We start from the raw sequence: 26,052 nt of genomic DNA, 5'->3' as shown, positions 1-26,052 counted from the left end.
TAATATATTATTTCTATTTTAATATATTTTAAAATGTAATTTATTCCTGTGATGGCAAAGCTGAATTTTCAGCATCATTACTCTAGTCTTCAGTGTCACATGATCCTTCAGAAATCATTCTAATATGCTGATTTGCTGCACAAGAAATATTTATTATTATTGTCAATGTTGAAAACAGTTGTGCTCCTTTAATATATTATTATGGAAACCATGATTTTTTTACCCCAAGATTTTTGATGAATAGAATAGCTGAGTTTTGCACTTTTTTGAAATATATATATATTTATATTTTTTGGAACATTATAAAAAGTATTTTTTCCCACAATTAAATACTAATCCCAAACATTTGAACAATAGTGTATATTCTTATAATTAATAAATGATATTCTCATATTACTTCTCTATCCTTTTACTACAGGAGTCGTATGTTTGGAAGATGTATCAGGAGAGGTGCTGGGATTTCTTTCCTGCTGGGGACTGTTTCCGGAAGCAATACGAGGACCTGCTGGGCTAGAGGACATACTGTTGCCCTCAGTCCAAATATGAAAGAAATCACATGCTCCAACCTACATGAGCTCCCAATAAAAATGGATTTTAGGATCTTATGTAGGTTGGACACAACATCCTAAACTAGCTCTTATCAAATGCTGCTCACTGATTCATCCAATCAAAAAACAAAACCTCAGCTGTTTCTACACCAGAAATGACAGCAACATACCGAGAAATCATTGTGATCAAGCCAAAAATGTGAACTCAAATACAACATTGAGGAAAAAAAAAAAAAGAAAAGAGAGAGAGAGAAAAAAAAAAATACATGTAGCACACATTGCCAAATTAAGACACAAGCCATGTTTGATATATATATATATAAAAAAAAAACATGGTAAATTCATTTGCTTAACTCACAAATGCACATGAACTTGTGAGATGAGATGTTACCATATGTATGTTTTTGATGTTGAATGAACGTCTACACAAATATGCACAAGAATACCTTCTGAGTGCCAAACACAATTTATGCCTGTTTGATTTAAAAACAAACAACAACAACAAAGAATGTGAAGAATGTGCAATGCCTTTAAGGACGGTAATCTGACTGATAGAATGAGAAATATAAAGATCATCTGCTTCAGTTCACTTGATGTTTCTCATACAGAAAAGTGCCTTATGACAAGAGACTATGCAAACATTTGGTTCCCGCTCGTATGTTTTGCTAGTTTGCATTTGAGTTTAGACTCTCACTGACAGTCTCACCTAGGTTAGTAGTTTTGTAGCTTAAGTTGATGGTTCATGAGTAAAGATGATCACTGCTTTTTTAAAGTGTTTGGTTAAGGTTAAATAACTAAAATTGTGTCTGCCTGATCATTTATGAAGTACGATTGCAAAACAATGGAAATCTATATTCAAGGACAAAAATGATTAACAAATTTATTGAACAGTCAATACTGTAAACTGCTATTGTATGGCCATTTGTATGTATGTAGTGGCTTTGGTGATTTGCATTTGTTTTGAGCAGGGGGAACGAAAATAAAGTAGCCAATGCAATAAATCCCAGCTGGCCACAGCTGCATTTAATCTGAATGCAATCCGAGTCAAATGAGGAGTGAGAATATGATGCATCTGAGAACTGTTAGCATTACATCAGTATTTTTATGAGTAATATATTGAGGAAGCATTCTATATTCCACATGCCTGAATTAGTCTTGGCTATTTATAAGACTTCACGAAGTGTCACAGTATGATGTACACGTCCACACAGATTAGCAAAGCTGCATGTGCTGATTTAATCCACAGCCGTGTCAGTCAGAAGGGAGGAAAGTGCTTCTCTCAGGTCAAGAGATCATGCTGTCCAGCCAGTCCTCCAGATCCTCCTCTGTCACTTCCTGCCGTGTAGGTTCAGGTTCAGTCTCCGTTTCTGGTTTCGTCTCTTTCATAACAACCATTTGATCTTTTCTTTCTTCTTCCTCTGAACCTGTAGAGATGATAATGTTCAGGAAGCGACTTTGAATATATAACTTGCAAAGCTAGAAGACTGATGAACATAAAGCAGTTCAACAGAATCTAAACTCAAGATAAACTTTTAAAGTAGTTATCAGAAGTTACTGTTTTTTTTTATCAATATGTGAGAATTAATTTTTCAAAAAAAAAAAAAAAAAAAATGTATTAATGACCCCAAACTTTTGAACAGTAGTGTGATTATTTATAGAGTGAAAAAAAGAGCATATGTAGCTCAAAAAGATCTAATTCGGCAAAATTCAGCTTGAACTGATTTACATGAAGTGTGAAAATGTCTCACTAAAATTAATCTGATTTCCAAACACTACTTAGTTCATTTGTTACTGAAAATTACTACTTTTAGTTAGTTAGTTACAGCACCCTCAACACTGTTTAACAAAAATGAACACCATATACTAATTCATGTGAATACCTTGTGTTGGGGTGTTCAACACATCATCTGTTGTAGTGTGGGCTTCAGATGAAGAAAGTTCTGTGACAGGTTTCTGCAAGCTGAGGAGAAGGTCGAGCTCCTGGTCAGCATCATCTGTGGCAGTAGGGACGGATGTGGAGACACCGAGTGATGCTGTGGTACTTGAAACAGGCTTTACACTGCAGGAAATGCCCGGGCCCGACTCTCGGCCTACCTGAGGAGCTTTCAGTGTCGAGTCGGTTCTGTGAGGGACTGTCGCAGGTGGCAGTTCAACAGGAGTCGTCACCTGAAACATAGTAAAGCACTAGTAAATCATACTTCACTAGTACTACCATTTCATAGTATTTCCAAAATAATAAAAAAAGATTACCTGAACAAGCTCAGCCTCCAGGTTCAGTCTCGTGTGCAGTGGAAGCTCTTGAAGTGACTGAGTCAAAGCTGGCAGGTCTATAAAAAGAGCTGGAATCTGGTAACAATCAACCATGACAAGAAACTTAATAACTGCACTGGAAAACATACAAGTAAATCATAATATTTAGTGACTTGAGAATCAGGCACCTGATTTTTTGCCAGTGAGTCCATCTCCCAGTCCTTCTCATCAGAGAACCTGAACTGTGTGAAAGAGTCCCCTAAAACAGATAAACATGCAATACATTGTTAAAAAAAAAAAAACTATATTTATACAGTATATCACCCAGAGCTTAAATAGATTGCCTAATGTGATTCGCCAGCTAATGTGTTTGTTTTGTTTCAACACTTTCAGGAAGCTTGGATTGAATTCTTTGATTAAATTACATTATCAACAAACTCAAAATTCTCAAATTGTTATATTTACTATCAAATATTAAAGGGATAGTTCACCCAAAAATGAAAATTATGTCATCATTCACTCGCCCTCAAGTTGTTCCAAACCTGTATACATTTCTTTGTTCTGCTGAACACAAAGGAAGATATTTTGAAGGAAGTTTGTAACCAAGCCGCTTTGGGGTACCAATGACTTCCATAGTAGGAAAAAAAAAATACTATGGAAGTCAATGGTGCCCCCGAATTGTTCAGTTTCCCACATTCTTTAAAATATATTCCTTCGTGTTCAGCAGAACAAAGAAATTTATACAGCTTTGGAACAACCTGAGGGTTAGTAAATGATGACAGAATTTAAATTTTTGGGTGAACTATCCCTTTAATATTTGACAGTACATTTATATGAATCTTCATTATAATCAACATTAATCAGAATCAACATTATAATAATGCAATAATTTTATAGATTATGCACACTCTGTTGATTCATTTAACAGGATTGAAATGATCCAGTTCATTAAAAATAATAGTACAGTTGTGTTATTTTAGTATTATTTATATTCTTTGATTGTATTTAAGTATTTAAATAATTTAGTAATTATTTTGTGCTTTTATATATATATATATATATATATATTTTTTTTTTAATATTTCTATTTAGCTTTAATTTTTTTTATTTCTGTTTTAGTAATTTTACTTCAAATTTAAACCTATTTTATTTTAGTTGTCAAGGCAAAATTTCTAAGTTTTTTTTTTTTTTTTTTTTTTAAGTTTTCCCATATAATATTTGTACTTGATTTTAAGCTTTATTTCGATTAACGAAAATGATTTTTAATAGTTTTCATCAACAAAAACTGCTGTACTACAGCTCATCTTCATAGACCCTGTATTGCTGTAACAAGACAATTATTAATCATATCTTCTGTTTTATTTTCAATTCCAACTGGGACATAATGACACGGCCAAGAAAAACAACTCCGCACACTCAGTTCACTGCACACCATCACAGCAGCAGCTGAACGAATGTCATCTTTTCAAGTCATTTTCACCTTGACACAAGCAGCGTGAAATCTGAGGCGGCAGCAAGTTGGGACAGCTGAAGAAAGAAGCCGTGGGTCTGTCACGCTCAGCTGTCCCAGACAGGGTGAGGAAGAATAGCAGGCGTCCCGCCTCAGAAACACTCTTTCACTGAAGACACACTTGCCAACTGCAGTTGGCCAAACTGACAGGGATGATACAGTGCAGGGTCTCAAGGTCAAGTAGAGGGATCCTTCTTCAAAAGCGAGCATTCTGGCACCAAAGGCTCCATGCAAAGTCCGTTAGAAAGATAAAGCAGCACCTAAAGATTTTGTCTATACACCATCCCAGTGACTCAGAACCTGACGTCACAGGAAACCAGATTCCTACTAAAACTGAGCAGACTGCCAAATACACAGTGGTTGATGTCATCAGTGTAGAAAACGCTGTTATGAGTGACTGGAGCTGTGGACAGGAGAAGCCATCCAGGCAAATTTCATCACGTTTCCTTCACTGGCAGTGACAGCACCATGGAAACTGCTGCCATAACAATGAGCAAATGTCCTGTCAGCATGTGCGGCGAGGGCCAGCGTAGCATTATCAGAGCGAGTAGTGAGTGGTTAGCCAATATAACAAACCAGCTGCATGTGACATACGTATTGCTGTGCTGCATTAATTATGGTAAAGACACTGTTTGTAAAAGTGAAACAGTGCAAGAATAACTGAAGAAATAATTATATGGATGGATACAGTTTAGTATAGAATATGTTGGCTGATACCAAAAGCCAAAAATCATTTTTATGTTATGGCTGATAAACAATATAATTGAGCAATATCGCACACGTAATAATACTGATATTCAGTACTACAGCATGACTACATGCGTGATATTTTTTTATACACGTTCAATAAAATGAACGCTGCTATGTGTAATGGTAAATTACTGTCTTCTATACATATATTAACTATAATTAAAAGCAGTTTACCCAATCATTTACTCACTGCTCATTTCATTTATTTGAAGGACAAGGAGTGCCACTTAAATATAAAAATTATATGAAGGAATCAATTTATTGATTCAAAACAGAATATAAATACATGAACTAATAAATAACTTTTCAAATTGACAAATATAAATAATCAAATGGTTTATTTAATTTATGCTTAAAAATGTAGTTAAAATTATGGAAGCCACTGAATAAAAAATAAAAAAGGTAATTGTGACTGTTTTTCTCGCAAATTGTTCTCGCACAATTATGACTTTTTTTTTCCTCAGAATTGTGATATAAACTCGCAATTGCGAGATATAAAGTCCGAATTGTGAGATTTAAACTTGCAATTCTAAGAAATAAAGTTGCAATTCTGACATTATTTTCTCACAATTGCAAATTTATATATCACAATTCTGTGGGGGAAAAAAATGTACTTTTTTATTACGAGGTGGAAACAAGCCTCCATAAAAATGACTGCACAAAATAAATTTTCACATTTCAAGTGATTTATTAGATGTAACAAATTCTTTTCCTTAATCAGTTTTCCAAATGATTGTAGTCTTTTTTTCAAAACAAGTTAAAAAAAGAAAATGCCATTGGACAGGTTCAGACATTCAGGGGCAGTTGTGGCCTAATGGTTAGAGAGTTGGACTCAAAGGACCCAAAGGTCATGGGTTTGAGTCTCAGTACTGGCAGGAAATATAGGTGGGGGAAGTGAATGAACAGCGCGCTCTTCAACTCTCATTACCCACAACTGAGGTGCCCTTGAGCAAGACAACTAACCCCCAATTACTCCCCGGGCGCTGCAGCAAAAAATGGCTGCCCACTGCTCTGGGGGTGTGTTCACTTGGATGGGTGAAATGCAGAGCACAAATTCCAAGTACGGGACACCATACTTGGCTACACGTCATGTCACTTTCACTTTCAAATGAAATTAATAACCAAAAGTTGACATATTGTGCATAACTCTTTAGTAACAAATAAGCAAAGAACTCAGTAAGATAAAAATGGCTGCTTTGAAAGGAAGAGCAGTTGTCAGTAGCAGCTCTGATGCAGTACTGGCAAAAAGTCAGAGTGGCAGATGTGTGTCTCTCTGCAGGTTGGCGTCCTCTGACCCGCTCTCTCAATGAGTGAGAGCAGCGGAGCAGGAAGCCACGCTACAAGTACAGGTCATTTCCTCCCAGAGAGTGGCACCAAGTATGCAGCCTGCCAACCCCAAACTGGCCAGTGTTCTTTGCTTTTTCAAGGGCCCCAATAAAACACTGATGACACGAGGACCATGAAACGCTGTGGACCCACAAGCCCAGCACTATTAAACCGAGCACAGGCCATTCACTGATAGTCATTAAATGGCACTTAATGTAGGGAGGCTACAGCCCTTTGGAAGAAACTGCTAATTTGCTTTGTCGTCACGGCTCTTGAGCAAATCATTGCTAAGCCAATTACCACAAAGCAACTCTGTAACGAACTGAACCATCAAAATAAATCAGTCTGTGGTGATTGCAATTAAAACATTTCAAGCCTGAACAATCCAAACAATAAGACAGTTATTTACTATACGCTTCAACATAGCTGCCATGAGAACACCAAAAGTTTCCTATTAGTGTCTAGACTTGAAAAGAAAGACTTTGTGCAGTTCAAACACTTGGTTCATTTGAAAACACATCTTTAAATGGAACACTGCTTGGATATCTGAAAGAGGCCAAATGTGTAAAATAAAAATGTTTTCCTTCAGATCATTAAAAGTTTGAGCTCTTCTTTCGGTTTTGATCAGTCAGCGTGAATCGTGATACCGAACAAACTGTTGCGTAACCTTCAAATCATTATGTTTATAAAGTGGTCTGAGCTTCCTAAACCAGAAACGGGGAATAAAACACATCTATTCAGTTAAATCACAATTGAAATGACTGGAACTATAGCTGTGAATCTCATCATGTGGTTTCAACAGTGCAGAAAGTGGTAAATCAACTCTTATTTTGAAATAATTAATGTATCAGAAATCAAATAATAACAAAAATAGCAGCTCTTCAAATTGGCTGTGATCTCTAAATATTTCAATGTATATCTTAATGTACATGTTTCTCTTTAAATATGTGTGTATTTACACTCATGAAAAGAAAGTTCACCCTTTGAATTCTATGGTTTTACATATCAGGACATAATAAAAAGTCATCTGGTCCTTGGCAGGTCTTAAAATTAGGTAAGTAAGTACAACCTCAGATGAACAACACATGACATATTGCACTGTGTCATGGTTTATTTAACAAAAACTATTCATCCCCAAGGTCAGAAGATGCACTGCTAATACAAACTGCAAAAAAAAAAAAAAAAAAAAAAAACAAGAGCATGGTTCTGCATCTCAGACTCTATAGGCTTCATGTTAAATGTTAAAGTTCATGACTGTACAATTAGAAAAAGACTGAACAAGTATGGCTTGTTTGGAAGGGTTGCCAGGAGAGATCCTCTTCTCTCTGCAAAGAACATGGCAACATGGCTTAGGTTTGCAAAGTTGCATCTGAACAAACCACAAGACTTCTGCAACAATGTTCTTTGGACAGATGAGACCAACGTGGAGATGTTTGGTCATAATGCACAGCGCTACATTTGGCGAAAACCAAACACAGCATAGCAGCTGTGTCAAAGTCAGACCTCAACCAGAAACTAGAAATGCTGTTGCAGGACTTTAAGAGAGCTGTGCATAAACAGATGCCCACAAACCTCAATGAACCGAAGCAATGTTGTAAAGAAGAGTGGGCAAAAATTCCTCCACAATGATGTGAGAGACTGATAAACTCATATAGAAAATGATTACTTTTAGTTACTGCTGTTAAAGGTGGTTCTACAAGCAATTAAATCATAGGGTGTGCTTAGTTTGTCACACATGGCTTCTCCATTTTGGCTTTATATTTGTTAAATAAGTAATGACACAGTGTAATATGTCATGTTTTGTTGTTCATCTGAGGTTGTATTTATCTCATTTTAAGACTTGCTAAAGACCAGATGATTTTTTATTATGTCTTGATATGTAAAACCATAGAATTCAAAAGGGTGTACTTTCTTTTTCACATGAGTGTATATATAAACACTTTTTTTCAATTAGAAAAGACAGAAAGACAAAGAAAGACAGAAAGAAAGAAAGACAGACAGAAAGACAGAAAGAAAGAAAGAAAGAAAGAAAGAAAGAAAGAAAGAAAGAAAGAAAGAAAGAAAGAACCTCCCCATATGTCTCTATGGCCCCGCCACTGTGCAGTAGTGTGTATGAGAACAGGACTCTAGTGTAAGGTAGGGGTGTAACGATACCCTCATGTCACGATTCGATATATATCATGATACTGAACTCATGATGCAATATTATTGCACTACTCCAAGACATACGGTAAAAGGTTAACAAAAAATGAACTGTTGATTAAAATGCTAAATTTGGTATTACATTGGGAGTGGAAATTAATAGGCTTGGACTTGGTGTTGGTAACCCAATGCACAGGTCAATGTTGATACCAGAACAAAAATATTCATTACTCTGAAGCTGAAAATACAGAATTATTTTCGACGTATATGTTTGCACTCTGTCATTAACTAGATATATTTAAAATAAGAACTTTTTACTTTATCTTAAGATATTTGACATTATTTGGACCCACAAATATTCCCCCATTGCATTATTATACATTGTATTCAACATAATATATAGTAGTTTAATGTAGTACTGACACTAAAACTCTGTAAACTTGAAATTTTTCCCCTCACACAGTAATTTTGATTTTAGGGTGAACTATACACAATACAGATACAATACAGTATTGCGATATATTGTTTGTGACACGATATATAGTTACACCCCTAGTGTGAGGTGCACCTCAAGTGAATGATACACAAGTTCTGAACCTCTCCTCAGTAGACTGACATCTGTCCTTGAGGGGTGAAAGCGCATCTGAGCCACAATGACCCAAACCCTGGAATGAATTAAAGGCAGAGATGAATCACAAAGGCCTCTTCCACGGGACCACGAAGAGCAGAGGTCATCCAGAGTGCTTTTCTGAATCCATCTTTCTCTGCACAACCTGAACTTCACTACAAGCGCAGCAGTATTCTCCTGACATTTTTATATAAACATAAAAGCCACTCCAAGTTACATAACTTTCATTGTGTCTGTGTGTGTTTACTTTCTACAAGTGCGGCCTGTATTGCAGCTGGGACGCTGGGCTGAGCTGATCATCAGGTTAGCAGACAGACAGCTGTGGCTCATCTTAATAAGAGATTTAGAAGAGTAATTTATTTCCATAGAGATGAATCAACCACTCTTGATCAAAGGAAATGGTTTTCTCAATGATGAACATGATGATGAATGGAGGCTCACCTTCAGAAACAACTAAAAAAGCAATGTCAATATTTAAGAGGAGTAAAATATTTTATAGAAATTAATAAAAGCATGTCATATAATACTGCAGGCTAGGCTTTTCTGAGATTTTTAACAAAAAAAAAAAAAAAATTATGTAAAATTAATACTTAAAAATATTAAATAAGCAAACCTATACTGCTTAAAACAGTAAAATTTATTGTAAGAGATAGACTAATTATAGACTAATTCTTGATAGACTGAGCAATGCATTGATTATAAGTAATATTATTGCAATATCTTTGCTGACATAAAATATATACAGTATCAGGGTGGCCGCGGGTCCTTTAAAAAGTCTTAAAATGTCTTAAATTCGGATTTGATGGGTCTTCCAATCAATGCAAAAATATCTATATATATATATTGAATATAGTCAAAATTTGGAAAAGTATTGAGGTGCAAATTTTTAGTTATATTGCCCAGGTCTAAGTTGGACTGCATTTAATTTCAAGACTGACATAAACACTGCATCTGAATAAGCGAATCTTGAAAGATTTCTCTTTCATTTCTTATGATAGACTTCCCAACCACAGAGAATCCAGATTACAGAAAAAAAAACTGAGGTATTTTAATGACAGCGCCCATTAAAAACATCCACTTCCAACCAAATACCAAAGGACTTCATGCCCCAAATATCAACACTGCCCCAAATAATGCATCTCTGGGCATACATGAACTCAAAGGGACAATCAGGGGACCATTTCCTGGCAGAATTATAAAACAGATTCAATGGGGACAAAATATTAGATCATTCAGGCTATTTATAGTCAAAAGCTATCATTACACAACCATATTTATGCAAAAGTGTCACTTGAACCTTTAACCTGTAAATACGGTTTGAAAAAAGCTCCCATATTTCAGTGATGTGACAACAAAGAACAATCGCCACAGGAAACACAAGTTATGGTGAACCGATGAAAAGATATAGAAAGCCAATATGGAAATGATTAGAAACAAGTGGCCTCTGTTGCTCATCCCAACATTCATGAAGGTGCCTGAAGGATACAAAATGGCTTTAAAATAATGAGTGGTCTCATGCAAATCGCACAGGTGTTATGGTAACAACAGCAGAGAGGGAAGAGAGTGAGTGTGAGGAGAGACGCACACAGTCATTAACAGAGTGGTTGTTACTGTTACACGTTATTACAGAGATGACATTCTGATACTTTGTGTGGGTGCAAACGCACACCCCCACATCATAATTACTGTCCAATGCTTGATGCAGGGGACTACAGTCACAGTGTGTGCGTGATCAAAAACACAGGCACAAAGCACAGGTGCTCAGCATTTAAGTGAAGATTGCTCCAGCATTCTTCCAAAAACAGCAGTTTGTGCTAGAAAAAAAAAAAAAACACGATTTGTGTGATTACACTCAGCAGGCACTTAACATCCCTTTTGCATACTTCAACTTAAATTAAATCAACTAGGCTCAGATTCAGAGAAAACAAAGTCCACAACTGATATCCAATCAATCAAAAATAGCAATGTATGTTTAGCAAGTAACAGTTCAAAGGCTTGGGGTGGGTAAGATTTTTTGGTAACACTTTACAATAAGGTCTCATTTGTTGACATTAGGTAATGCAGTGGTTCCAAAACTGGGGGCGCAGCAAGGCTGAGGGTGAGGGATTGTGCTCAGTTAGCAGATTATTATGCAAAAGAAACCTCTGCAGGGTGATACAAGACTATACTGAAATCCCCTACGGTAATCTGATGCCTCGTATTTCTGACGAACTCCAGGCCTCCGACACAAAGGACAAATGGATTTGCAACGTTCGCTTTGTCGCGTCTAGACATCAACTGTTGCGACGCGGCCGTCGCGGTGAGAAGACAAGAAATATGACGAGGCATATCTTTCCCTCGGATTCACCAGTACAAAGGTGGGTAATGAAGCCGAACAAGTTAAGACGCCAATACTATATTAATCACAATATTTCAAATCATATATAATTTTGCAATCAAGGTCATGTCTGAGAGTGCCTTTTTGGGTCCATGTATATTCATAAAAGAATCCTGAAAAAAAATAGTTTACTTAGCAGCACAATTGTTTTCAACATTGATAATAATCAGAAATGTTTCTTGAGCACCAAATCAGCATATTAAAATGATTTCTGAAGGATCACGTGACACTGAAGATGCTGAAAATTCAGTTTTACCATCACAGGAATAAATTATATGTAAAAAAATTCAAATAGAAAAAAATACATTAAATTGAAATATTTAACAATATTAATGTGTTTACTGTTGAGCATAAGATGGTAGGGGTCAGGGATTGGGTGGGCTTGAAAATATTTTTCTCTACAAAAGGGGGTCCCAGCAGGAAAAGTTTGGGAACCACTGAGTTAATGTATTAACCAACATGAACTAACACTGAGCAGTACATTTATTAATATTTATATTACAATATATTAGTATTTATTAATCTTTGTTAATGTTAGTTAAGAAAAATACAGTCATTCATGTTAGTTCAGTACAATAACATGTTAACAAATACAATTTGATTTTAATAATGTATTAGTAAATGTTGAAATTAACATGAACTAAGATTAATAAATGCTGTAGAATTATTAATTCTTCTTAGTTCATGTTAACTAAAGTAGTTAACTTAGTAGAAACCTTATAGTAAAGTGTTACCAATTTTTTTTAATGTTTCTGAAGTCTCTTATGCTCACCAAGCCTGCATTTATTTGATCAAAAATACAGTAAAAACAGTAATATTTTGAAATATTATTACAGTTTAAAATAACTGTTTAATTTCTATAGTAATGTATTTTAAAATTTTATTTATTCCTGTGAAGCTGAATGTCCAGCATCATTACTCCAGTCTTCAGTGTCACGTGCTCCTTCAGAAATCATTCTAATGTGCTCGAGAAACCTTTTTATATTATCAATGTTGAAAACAGTCGTGTTGCTTAATATTTTTGTATGAACTGTGATATATTTTTGGACACTGATGAACAAAAGGAACATTCAATTGAAATAGAAATCTTTTGCAACATTATAAAAGACTTTACTGTCACCTTTAATCAATATTGCTGAAAAAAAGTAATACCATCTTTAAAAAAAAAAAAAAAAAAAAAACATGTTATTCATGACCATTGCCTTTCAAAGCATGTGGACAATGCTGATTCCACTTGCAGTCTGATTAAAGGTCAAACTTGCTGGATGAAGGCAAGCTACAATCACATTAGTCACAAAAAAACAAACTGGATTATATGACAAAAAAAAAAAAGATCAATTAATGCTTAGGTTTGACTGAAACTGAACTTATAAAGTGCATGTAAACAAACACATCTAGCATGTGTTTATCAGCATGCTTAAAAACAATAAGAGTTCTATGGTAGTTGGAATTCAGTGGCTGAGTTTGTGCAAGATACAGAAGGTTGTTGCTTGCCAACAATATAAAAAGAGAGACAATCTAGAGAGCTGTGGCCCACCAGGGTGCAGTCATTTTTGGAGGGTCCAGCTGGTGAAACTGCCAGTAGCAGGGCCACAGGTGGAGGTCCAAGGTACTGAAATAAAGGAAAGCAAGTTGGGAGGGGGCACGGTTTCCTACAGGTGCAGTGTCATTGGTAATGCATTAACATCTCTTTCCTTCTCTGCAGGAGCATAGACATGTAGAAGTGCAGTCAACAGCTAAACAAGGTCATGCAATTCAGGCAACATTTAGTATTAATTTGCTGCTCTCACTGTCAAGTGTAACACAAGTATGTAGCGTGAGTTGTGTCTGCTGGCCATCTGAGACCCAGAGGAGACATACTACGTTAGGGCAGATACACATGCAGCCGAACACAGCGGGGCTGTCACTGTATATCTATGCCCTTCATTATTAGTCCTCCTCCAGGGTACGTGATATGGCTCATATCCTCCATTATGATCTCATTATGATCAATAAACTTGGAGGCCTGGAAATCCTGCCCTACATGGCACTATCTTACATAAGCCATTTCCTGTCAACCTGACTGTACGACTTAAAGATGTGAGATCGTGCTGCTCCAGCATCCCACCGTGGCACTGCATAAAACCACGTGATGGCTGACAAAAGGAAAAAGTGTAAAAAGAAATGACCCTGAATTGGTCTATCTGTTTTCAATCCCCAGGCCAGACAAAGCTTACACAGACTCACCTTGCAAGGGCACGATGTCACTCATTTCCTGAGCATCCTGCACTCTTACCAGTGTAACTCTGTGCATTGAATTTTTTTTTTCCATTTATCATTCAAGGCTTCCTTTGATGGCCTGTGATGTAACTAATTGGACCCATGCAGCTGGAGAGCAGAATTTGAGGGATCATCTTCATATGATTAAGGCTATTTTTAAATATAAACTATAAATTAAGGCTAACCTCTTAAAATAGTGTAAGTGCAAAAATAAATGAATAAATGTATAAATAAATACACTACCGTTCAAAAGTCGGTTCGATTTTTTTCATGTTTTAAAGGAAGTCCTTTATGCTTACCAATATGTACCTTGTTGATCAAAAATATAGTAAAAACAGTAATATTGTGAAATAGTACTACAATTTCTAATAACTATTTTCTATTTTAATATATTTTAAATTTATTCCTGAGGTGGCAAAGGTGAATTTTCAGCAGTCATTACTCCAGTCTTCAGTGTCACATGATCCTTAAGAAATCATTAATATGCTGATTTGCTGCACAAGCATTTCTTATTATTATAGAAACATTTCTTATTATTATCAATGTTAAAAACAGTTGTGCTGATTAACATTTTTGTGGAATGTGATGAATAGAAAGCTCAAAAGAACAGCATATATCTTTTGTGACACTGTAAATGTTTTTAATGTCATTTTTGACCGATTTAACGCATATAAAAGTATTAATTTCTTTCAAAACAAAAATCTAACTGACCCCAAACTTTTGATCAGTAGTATAAATATATAAAATCATAATGGTCAAGGATGTATGAACAGCTAAATGTTGAAGTACATCATTTTTTTTAAACATTAAAATATACATTATTCCAGTGCGACAAAGTAGCATTGACTCAACCAATGATGTGAATTTGGGGCTATTAATTTGGCTAACCAATGGCAGATGAAATTTGAACTTTATTTTCTTTGTTTGGTAAAGCTAGTGGAACAAAAACAAATTTACTTCAGCTTTAAAACTGTAACTGTAAGGTGAACTTTCATACGTGAATGACTACAGATTTTTGATAACCTTGTGTTAAACATCAGACAAACAGCTGCATTACCTCAAAAACTATTGAAAATCCATAAATTAAAAAAAAAAAAAAAAAATCAATTCACCTGGCACTTTAATAATTTGTAATATTTTAGAGGACCATTTTACTTTGATTTGAGCTGAAGTAGCTCTTATACAGACATAACAAAAAGTCATTAAATGACCCTCTTGCTTCTGTATTTGTAGATAACCGATCCTCTCCACCCACCTATTTGCTCACAGCCACACTATCTGTGTCAAAAGAGAGTAATTAATGCCTCCATTATTTTTCAGTGAGCATCATACCACCCTTTCACACCCCCCCACAGTCTCCAGCATGAGCATGAACGGTCTAACCTTCATCCCCTCATTTCTGCTTCAGTTCAGCCCCCTGCTCTTCTCCTCTTCCTCCTCCCATTCTCGTCGTCTGCCTGTTGTTCACTGCCCCAAATCATGACGAGCATCCCAACCCAGAGGGAATGACCTCCTCCCAGCCATTTACATCTGTGTCTGTCAGTGCATCCACAGGCAGCAGCACATATTCATCCAAAGAAACAGCAGCAGCAGCATTTCCCTATCATCCTCCACCACTGAGAGAAAAGGAGATGCTTAACAATGGACTTTGGTGTGGTCGTCACAACTTGAGACAGAGCTCAAGTTGAGAACATCCAATAACAGAGGAGAACATATTACTACAACTTTGAGGATTATATAATTAAGAACGGGCTTATAACTGGATGAAGAAGCAACATCGAGACACTCGATTCCAGAGAGTGATGGTGAGAGTTCCAAAGAGAGGAAAAGGTTTGGGATGGGTGACAGTCTGACTGAGCTCGATCTGCAGATGGAGTTCAAGACTGAGAGATGAAAACAGTGAGTACTAAATTCATAATTAGTCAATGTAGTAATTACTATTGTATTGGGCAAATTAGGTCAACATTATTAAAGACAGCAGATATCACTGACTGTTATTATAGTGAATTAATTATGTTTTAATTACAATGTTTAAAAAGTAAAGGGATAATTCATCACGTTCTAACCCACATGTTGTTATCAAAACTTTCTTTCTGCTGTGGAAGACAAAAGCAGATATTTTGAAAAAATGCCTTGTCCATACAGTCAGTCGGGTTTAATTTTGTTGCTTTTATGTTCCACATAAGGAATAAAGTCATACAGGTTTGGAACAGGTTTGGAGACAAAGGTTAGTAAATGATGACAGACTTTTAATTTTTAGGTTAATTATCCCTTAACAGACATTGTTTGCAATGATGTTATGTTAGGGGCATCCCAGAGTTCCACTAAACTGATTTAAATGGACAGTAAAAAGCAGTATTTGTGCTGGGGATCACCTACACACCAAATAAAGCTCCCACCTATAGAAACTGTGTAAAATTACCAAATAAATTAATATGTGCTATATGATTTACTGTATTAAACATATGCTTTTCAATTAGGTTAAATTTGATAACATTACACAACATTACATCATAAACTAACCATGAACAATACTTTTACAGCATTTATCAATCTAATATTATTATTATTATTTTTTACATATACTTAAACAAGTTGTAAATCAGCATTTATTAATGTAATGTGACGAATAAAGGCTGTAAAAAAATTGTTCATGGTACTCAATGCATTAACTAATGTTAACAAATTGAACATTATTATGTAAAGTGTTTAATATTAAATATAAATATTACATTAAATATAAATATTATACCTTTAATATTATATCTGTATGCACTATTAGAGTTACATTCCCTGTAAATACAATATTCTAAGCTGTGTTGACAATACAGACTCCTTACCGAAACTAGAAATCAATGCAAAGCTAATATGGCTGTGTTTATAAAATGTTTAAATATTCAACCATCTTAAGCGGGAAATTGAGCCCTCTTTACAGGGGATCTCCACATCAATTTCATCTGAAGGAGGTCGTTATTACCTTGTATTACGAGGTAGCTATTACCAAATTTATCTCATAGTGGATTTTCAAAGCAATGCGAGTTGCAGGTTTGTTCCGACTGGACACAAAAAAGCTTAAGCAATGTCCTATGACGCTGGCCCTAGCAACAAGTTAACCGCTACAGTGATAAGGACTGGATGCTATTCAAATTTAAAAATGTTATTGGGAGGTTCTGACAGATTAATCTTCGATCAGCTGTGAGATTAGACAAAATAAAATTACCCATCTGTGTGACAGTAATATGCGCAAAAAAATGATTGCATCAGAGATTTGATACAGCATGAAGCTCTCGGTGAACAGATTTTCAATTATCTGACAGATGTAGTGTTCTTTAGTGACAGCCTAAAAGATATGCCTACTAGGGACCATAATTTGACTTACACATAATAGATCAGTGCAAATCAACAGATTACAGCAATCTTGCTGTTGAATGCAAATCAAACCTTATGGAATATTGTCTCAATTACATAATATTGCTACACCTGTGTTACTGTATATGTCAAAGAATGGTTAAGAAAGCAGAATGAGTTTTCTATGAACAGCATGAGGATTTCTTCACTTAAACAGAGTACAAACTACCCTGTGGGTGACAAACAGGTGCAAGCACCTGCTGTCATGAAGAAGACAACTCATCTGTTTTAATGTAATCTGTGTAATTGCAAGTTACAGGATACAGAATTATGGATATTGAAAAGTTAAAAGTGACCATAGTGGACCAAGAGGTGAACCAAGTGAAAAAGGACCCAGTTCTCTGCACATTCACACTGTCCCTGTCCCTGAAAGAGGACTCAGATCCTTTTTGGTTCACTTAAGCAGGAATGTGGTCTCAGACTTCTTTGTGTTCATACTGTTGCTTTTTGGATCTAGTCCAGTTATATGTTTGATGGCTGACCCCATGGCCTTCAAAATTTGATCCAATTCACTTACATTGTATGTGCCTCACTAACCAATATATTTGTTTTTTAAAGATTATTATTATTATTATTATTTTGTAAAACAACATTGCTACAAATGCTGTTGAATGAGCTTAACTCCAAGTTGTTTATCTTTTGCACAAAAATATAAATTTTGTTCTGATACTACATATTCTTGCACACATCCACCTTTGTAAATAACATTTATTTTAAATTGTTTTCCTTGAATCATGTTTTTTTTTTTTATTATTGCAGAAAGCAATGATAACATCAGCATAGAAGAAAAAAAAAAAAAAACAATAGGACAAATATAATAAAAGAAAGATGCAAATGAAATAAACTGCTTTAAATTTTCCAGGTACAGTAGGTATACCTTAAAGCAGAATTCAAGTAAAAAATGGAATAATCAAATGAAAAAAATAAAACTGCATATTCATCACTGTATGAATAAAATGTGTTCTGATTCTACTGATTCTTATGTTAGGCTGCTGTCCCTTTAAGAACTACAGTAATGCACTGATCCAATATACTGATACGCATACACAATTTATTTCACAGATGTTTATATTCACTTAGGACAAAACCAACTGTTTATGTGAACCTTGTGTGTTTTTGACACTTTAAACACAATAAGACGCTAAAGAGAATTTAGTTTAGTACATGCGCTGACAGCTGGCTTTCCGTGCATGTGCTAAGTGTGTGCGCTCGAAAATATCAAAAATTTGAAACTGCCACGTCTCTACAGTAAATTGGAAGTGGTTTAAATTACAATGAACAAATGTACATTGTGAATGAATAATTTGTAGAGATCTGCCAGAAGAAGCAACCATGATGAACATCTGATTTGTACGGAGGCATCTGATGACCAAACTACAATGGAATTTGCAAATGGAAAAATCAAGTGAGCCCGGACTGATTTGTGTTCACAATGGACATTTTTAGTGAACCGTACTCAAACCACCTCCCGAGATGGTCTTGGTTCAGTTTGAAAAGGACCAAGTGTGAAAACACCCTAAGAAATGAAAATGTTGTCATTTACTCTCTCCCATGTAGTTCCAAACCTGTAGAACTTTTAAGGTGACTAAATAATGACACAATTTTAATTTTGGGCAAACTAACCCCTTTAAAGAATCCAGATTAAGTTATGATTTTGATCATTTGTGAGAAAGCTCAAGGGTAATTGTAGGGTGTTCCTCCACTTTTTTCCACTCCCTGGTGAAAGCTGAATTACACTCATTTGGTACCTAATCAGTCCGTTACCACCACACACACTAATCAGGGCCTGCTGGCAGAATCATAATGAGATAAAGGACAGCAAGTTGAGTATTGCAGGGGAGGTCAGGCAACTTTGAAAGACATGTGGAGCTGAACAAACCGGAACAGCCATCTTTCTATTTATAACTTGGCTGAAGTCATTATATTGCAATATTTGACCAAGAGGTGTGACCATATTTATATTTCTTATCAAACAAAACATGTAAAGAGTTTTTTTTTTTAACGGTTAAATGACAGAAAAGAAGATTCTTCATCAAAGCAGTCAGTTAAAGCACTGAACCATTTCTTTTGTTGTTGTCATATGACAAACAAATGGTGCTGTACAACCACATCATGATGGAAAAGCTGTCCTACACAATTCCTGAAGTCATGGATACAATATTCATTCTGGAGAACAGATACAAATTCCACCCACATTCACAGGGATCAGCGAGTTTGAACCTCTGATGACTAATCATAAATGTGCAGGGAACAACAGAGGAAAAAATAGAGAGCAACAAAACAGATTAAGTGCTCCAATTTCGTTTGGAGTACAACTTTCGGCCACAACAAACAGAAACAGATTGCAACTAACAAATGACATTTCCTAGTAAGGAAGTTTGCACAGATATGCACAAGAGATAAATAGTCTGTCTTTTGCAGTACCACAAGAGGCAGTGCAATCCTGCAGTACTTCACTGTCGTAAAATTAGATGACACAAATATATCTCATGAATATCAATGTGGCTTTTGAGGAAGCAGATTAGGGAAATGAGAGGCAAATTAAGCAAAGAAAATTTCCTCAAGAGAACAGCATAATGGAAACTTATTCTGCACTTATGAAGGATTTAGGCTCATTAAATTTGAGGTACAAACGCCTCTGTAATGGTTCGTTTTGAATAATTAGACTGTTGTGTTAACGACTTGCCCTTGAACATAACGTACAATCTCTGCATTCACTGACATAAATACAGGAAGTGGGCAGCACATCAAATCGCGTATTGCTTTGGCTATGGGCATTTCCTGAAAACCCATTACATCAATCTCCATGTTTTAACTTGCTTACACTATCGTTGAAAAGTTTGGGGTCAGTAAGACTTTAATGTTTTTGAAAGAAGTCTCTTATGCTCACCAAGGCTTTTCAATTTTCAGCATCATTACCACAGTCTTCAGTGTCACATGATCCTTCAGAAATCATTCTAATATGCTGATTTGGTGCTCAAGAAACATTTCTTATTAATATTAATGTTGAAAACTTAATATGCTTAATATTTTTGTGGACACTTGATATTTTTTCAGGATTCTTTGATAAATAAAAGTTCAATAGAACAGCATTTAAATAGAAAATAGAAATCTTTTGTAACATTACAAATGTCTTTACTGCCAATTTTGATAAATTTATTGCATTTATGGCATCCATGCCAGAAAAAGTAGTAATTAAAAAAAAAAAAATCTTACTAACCCCAGATTTCTCATTCAGGCAGCATAAAATAAACTGTGAGTGGTAATGGTTGCTCACTGTGTTATTTGTAAACATGGCAAAAACTGTTGCTCAGGAGATGAGTCCTCAGTCCTTCATTAATCAGTTCCAACCGTGCAACAGAAATAGAGCTTTGCCCTTCTCGTCGCCTTTAGTATCTCAATAGCACACAGCAGGACAGCTGGTTAACACCATCGTTGTTCTACATTAATTTTGGTTTTGATTTCCTGCCTGCATGAGCTGTATCAGAGGCACAGGGGAAATATGACACAGATTTAAGTGGGTAGTATGTCTTACCAGCTGAAGTGAGGAGGACATGATAGTCGGTGCCTCTTTGTGTAGGAACATCTTCATTAATTTCCTCTTTCTCAGATTCCTTATAACGGTCCCAGTTGGGCTCAAGCTTTCGTCTAGAGAAAGTGTTGTCCTCCTCCACTTCCTCAATATTTTCTTTGTTGTCATGGTCATCTTGATTCTGAAAGGATGACAGTGAGCAAGCGTGACACAATGCATAAAATTAATACTTACACACACATGACCGACTAAGAAGTTTTGAATGGTTACTGATGCTAAATTGGTTTGGTTTCTAATAAACTAATAAAACTATTTTAAAAAATTACCATAGTAACCATCGCCAACACATTATAGTACAGTAATAATGTTAATACAGAAATACCATAAATTAAGTTTATAATTATTTTTCCATTAATCTTATTCAAACAGTGACTCTCTTAATGCTTGTGACGTTATTTTATTTTCACATATTTAATATTTATGACATCCGTGTCTAATATCAAGTAGCCAGAGATTTGTTTTAATAATAATTACTGTAATTATGGCATTAAGTAGTAACTGTAACTTTGTATTTCGGCAGAAACTATGGTTGTCATGGTGATTGTTTTATTATGGGTGACACTCACTCGTCGAAACTCTCTAAAGTCTGCAGGAGGTCCATAATCGCGTCCTCTTCCTCTACGATGATCCCGTTTGCCTCTTCCACGATGGTGGCCCCCTCTTCCGCGACCCCTGTGCTCTCCCGAACTGCCAGTGTCAGCGTTACCTCCATCTCCACCTCCACCTCCACCTCCTCCTCCACCTCCTCTTTTCCAATAACCACCACGTCCCCGACTATGTCTAGCTTCCATAACTGAATATGAAACTTAGACCTAATACCGAGGCTGTAATCATGTAACACCACAACAGTTGTTACATTTAAAAAGAACCCTCCTCTTCAATGGAGAAACGTTCCGCCCATTCAACTAGTTCCGCCTATAATCATTTTTACTTCGCAAACGTGCATCAAATACAAATTTAAGCTGGTCGAACTCGGGAAAAACATTATGAATATCAATAGTATCAAATGTTGTAGGACCAGGGGTGAAACAAGCTCTTTTAAGGGGCATGTTAGATCTGACCGGGTGCTCCCTTGCAGTCCTGTCACTCCTTTGCATATAATACTGTATTTGCTACTTTATTAAAAGTCAAAACCTAAATGTCAACAATTAAATATCAATACAATCATAAATAAAAGGTATATAAAAGGAATGTATATTACAGTTATTATATTTTGAAGGATGAAATCTTGCCACAGTCGTTTAGGATATTGCGATGCATACTGTTATTATTATGTTCTTTATTGCAATTTAAGGCAATACAACAGGTGAATAGGGTAAAATTTAATTAACATCACAATACTTCCCCAGTTGATTAATCACATTACATTAAGACAATGTTATATATTACATTATATATATATATATATTTACATTTTATTATATCATATATTTATCATACATTTACATTTTATTACATTATTTATGAAATGCTATGTTTAAATAGGCCTATGCAAATTTAAATAGGCATTATGTAATTAAGTATGCTCTTATTTGTATACATTTCCAGAACAGAAATCTAGAATGTTTGGTGTATGTAAGTACATCTCAGCACATGACAAAAAAAGACAATTTTTTTGAAAACAGCCTTTTTTATGTATTTATAATTAAAATCAACAGATGCAAATAGATAAAGTGTGAAAAAAATAACACTTGAATGTGTATTTTGGATGTTTTCTTTCCACTAGTCTGAAAGAAGAAATGTGCATGAAAAAAAAACAATACTTTGTCTGTAACGTCTTGCTTTAGAAAACCCCAAGTTTCATTGTAAAGCTTTAGTGTGGAAGCTACTTGGTAATTATCCTATGAAGTGTTTGGCCTATATTAAAATGATTTGTTTATATTAGGTGTCAGACACTCATGTGACACACAAATATTCTGTTTTTTTGAAATATAAAGTCTCTTTATTTTATGTTTTCAGATTATCCATTGCCAAGTGAGCATGAAGAATACAGTGCAACTTTCATCCAGCATTTACTAACCTGTCAGCAGTAACAGGATGGACATGGATATTCAAAATTTAACTGCAAGTGGAAATGTCTCCGCTGTCCTGCCAGCCCCATACAGTCTGTTGGAGGTCATAACCATTGCAACAGTGTCAGCTGTTGTGAGTCTCATCACAATAGTGGGGAATGTTCTGGTGATGCTCTCTTTCAAGGTCAACAGCCAACTTAAGACTGTTAACAACTACTACTTACTCAGTTTAGCTTTTGCAGACCTCATTATCGGTGTTTTCTCCATGAACCTGTACACATCCTACATTCTCATGGGATACTGGTCTTTAGGGAATATAGCTTGTGATCTGTGGTTGGCCATTGACTATGTTGCAAGTAATGCATCAGTGATGAACTTGCTGGTCATCAGCTTTGACAGATATTTCTCCATTACAAGACCACTTACCTACAGGGCTAAACGGACCCCAAAACGTGCAGGCATCATGATTGGCTTGGCCTGGTTGATATCGTTTATACTGTGGGCTCCACCCATTCTGTGCTGGCAGTACTTTGTCGGAGAGAGGACGGTTCGTCCTGACCAATGCCAGATCCAGTTTTTCTCAGAACCCACAATTACATTTGGGACAGCCATAGCGGCCTTTTATGTCCCGGTATCCATCATGACAATTTTATATTGCAAAATCTACAAAGAAACAGAGAAACGTACAAAGAACTTAGCAGAACTCCAAGGATACCCATCGCTAGACAGCCGTGAAAACTCTAAAACACGAAAGCCGATACTACAATGCTTTAGCTTTAAAAACAAGAGGGACGGGACTCAAGCATCATGGTCTTCGTCCAACCAGAGTTACGTAACTAGGACAACGATGCAGTCTGATGACTTGTGGACAAAATCTGACCAGGTCACCACCTTGAACAGTTATACATCCTCAGAAGACGACGAGCGGTCTGTCTCTGAGATGACCCCGCGAGAATCTTTCAAGAACCAAGAATCGACACTTAATAAAAATGGACAGCTGGACTGTTATGAAGACAGCAAATATCTAAGTGATCTTGCAAAATGCTCCCAGATGAACAATAAAAAATGTATGTCATACAAGTTCAAGCCGATCCTTAGTGACATCAGCGCTTTGCAAGGTAGTACAGAGACTGAGAGAACAAACTCAGATCATTGTCAGTCCTCAGAGCCACAGGCTCCTTCATCCACGTCGTCTTCAACCAAACCAGAAGATCCAAACTTGAAGATCCAGATGACCAAGCGTAAACGAATGGTCCTTATCAAGGAGAAGAAGGCTGCACAGACTCTCAGTGCCATCCTTCTGGCTTTCCTCCTCACCTGGACCCCGTACAACATCATGGTGCTCATCTCCACCTTCTGTTCTAAATGCATCCCAGTGTCCCTCTGGCATCTGGGCTACTGGCTCTGCTATGTCAACAGCACCATCAACCCTATGTGTTATGCCCTATGCAACAAGACCTTCCAGAAGACCTTTTGGATGTTAGTCCTCTGCAAATGGAAGAAAAACAGAGGAGAGGAGAAACTGTACTGGTCAGGTCAAAACCATTAAATACTGAAGAAACACAACAGAGATGGCTAACATTAAATTAATTTTAGTTTATGCTGTGCATACAGTAGCTGCGTCTCATTTCGGAGGCTGCGTTCTCTGGAGGTCGCATTTGAAGGCTGTATATGTCTTCAAGGATGTCTTATTTAAAAAAAGTAACCGTAATAAAACTGACTGTTTTTTCTCATGAGGTGTAAAATACTGTAATTTCTTTCTTACCTTGCAATCTAATGGTTACTTTTCTTAAATGAGACCACCTCGATGACGTATGCAGCCTTCAAATGCGACGTCCAGAGGATGCAGCCTTCGAAATGAGACGCAGCTACTGTCATTTTCCTTTATTACTCCTTTTCATATTCTTGGCCATGTTTTTTGTGTACATACTGTTTAAAAATATGATTTATTAATATTTATTTTAGCTTCTAATCTTTTTTATATTGTTTTTTCATAATTTAACATGTTTATTGTGTAATGTCTAAAGGCTAGGGATGGTGAGGACAGAACATAAAGATATAGACTGTGAATTTTTAAATTATTATAGATACCAAAAACATAAAGTGTTTATTACATGGTTAACTTTTTGCGATAGAATGATTTGAAATATTACGTATTGTACGCCTTGGTCATGTCAGTGACACTGCATGCATAGAAATGTATCTGGTGTGCAAAGCAATGTTGTTGTATTATGTTTGCAGAACTGGACAGTGTTAGATATGAATCTTTAGATTTTGGAGCTGGCAAACTTCACTTCTGTAGAGAGACAGTAGAGATACACACAAAAGATTGTAGCTTCACTCTGGATGTAATATCCATGATATTGCAGAGATTCCAACTGTACATCATGTGAAACATTTCTACAACATCACCCATATAATCCCAATGTGCAGTGGCTCATATTAAAGGGTTAGTTCACCCAAAAATGAAAAATCTGTCATTAATTACTCACCCTCATGTCGTTCCACACCCGTAAGACCTTCGTTCATCTTCGGAACATAAATTAAGATATTTTTGATAAAATCCGATGGCTCAGTGAAGCCTCCATTGACAGCAAGATAATTAACACTTTCAATGCCCAGAAAGCTACTAAAGACACATTTAAAACAGTTCATGTGACTACAGTGATGCAACCATAATGTTACGAAGCAACGAGAATACTTTTTGTGTGCCAAAAAAACAAAACAACGACCTTATTCAATAACATCTAGTGATGGGAGATTTCAAAACACTGCTTCATGAAGCTTCAAAGCTTTATGAATCTTTTATTTCGAATCAGTGGTTTGGAGCGTGTATCAAACTGCCAAAGTCACGTGAACCATTACAATTTTGAAACGTTTCGAAACACTTATGACAAAACGAAGCCTCGTTTACTGAAATCACGTGACTTTGGCAGTTTGATACCTGCTCCGAACCACTGATTTGAAACAAAAGATTCATAAAGCTTCAAAGCTTCATGAAGCAGTGTTTTAAAATCGCCCATCACTAGATATTGTTGAATAAAGTTATTTTGTTTTTTTGCACACAAAAAATATGTTCGATCTTAAGATTGAACCACTTTAGTCACGTTAACTGTTTTCAGTATGTCTTTAGTAGCTTTCTGGGCATTGAAAGTGTTAATTATCTTGCTGGCAATGCAGGCCTCACTGAGCCATCGGATTTTATCAAAAATATCTTAATTTTTGTTCCGAAGATGAACGAAGGTCTTAC

The 26,052-nt window shown here is 35.9% G+C and overlaps 3 protein-coding genes across 10 annotated transcripts in view; 2 read left to right on the top strand and 1 right to left on the bottom strand.

The window, feature by feature from the left end:
• The window catches only part of ryr3 (ryanodine receptor 3), a 101,038-nt gene extending 99,457 nt beyond the window's left edge, over positions 1-1,581 (top strand). For all 8 annotated transcript variants that reach the window (XM_051874141.1, XM_051874139.1, XM_051874136.1 and 5 more), the window contains one exon: positions 419-1,581. In XM_051874141.1, the coding sequence (XP_051730101.1) occupies positions 419-514 (96 nt within the window). In that variant the 3' untranslated portion in view covers positions 515-1,581. The remainder of the gene's footprint in view (positions 1-418) is intronic.
• aven (apoptosis, caspase activation inhibitor) lies at positions 1,545-21,632 on the bottom strand. The gene is made up of 6 exons (XM_051874156.1): positions 21,357-21,632; positions 20,734-20,911; positions 2,987-3,057; positions 2,799-2,894; positions 2,429-2,714; positions 1,545-1,972 (listed from the first exon to the last, which is right to left on the bottom strand). Exons 1-6 carry the CDS (start codon positions 21,579-21,581, stop codon positions 1,833-1,835), a joined length of 996 nt encoding a protein of 331 aa, XP_051730116.1. The 5' UTR covers positions 21,582-21,632; the 3' UTR covers positions 1,545-1,832.
• chrm5b (cholinergic receptor, muscarinic 5b) lies at positions 15,417-25,790 on the top strand. Its single transcript, XM_051874155.1, has 2 exons — positions 15,417-15,689; positions 22,750-25,790. The coding sequence occupies exon 2, from the start codon at positions 22,828-22,830 to the stop codon at positions 24,349-24,351; it is 1,524 nt and encodes a 507-aa protein (XP_051730115.1). The 5' UTR covers positions 15,417-15,689; positions 22,750-22,827; the 3' UTR covers positions 24,352-25,790.
• The last annotated feature ends 262 nt before the right edge of the window (positions 25,791-26,052 follow it).

This window comes from Ctenopharyngodon idella, chromosome 20, assembly GCF_019924925.1.
Source record: "Ctenopharyngodon idella isolate HZGC_01 chromosome 20, HZGC01, whole genome shotgun sequence".
NCBI classification, from domain to species: Eukaryota; Metazoa; Chordata; class Actinopteri; order Cypriniformes; family Xenocyprididae; genus Ctenopharyngodon; species Ctenopharyngodon idella.
Note: the sequence above shows the minus strand (reverse complement) of the source record. Positions and strands in the feature narration are given on the sequence as shown.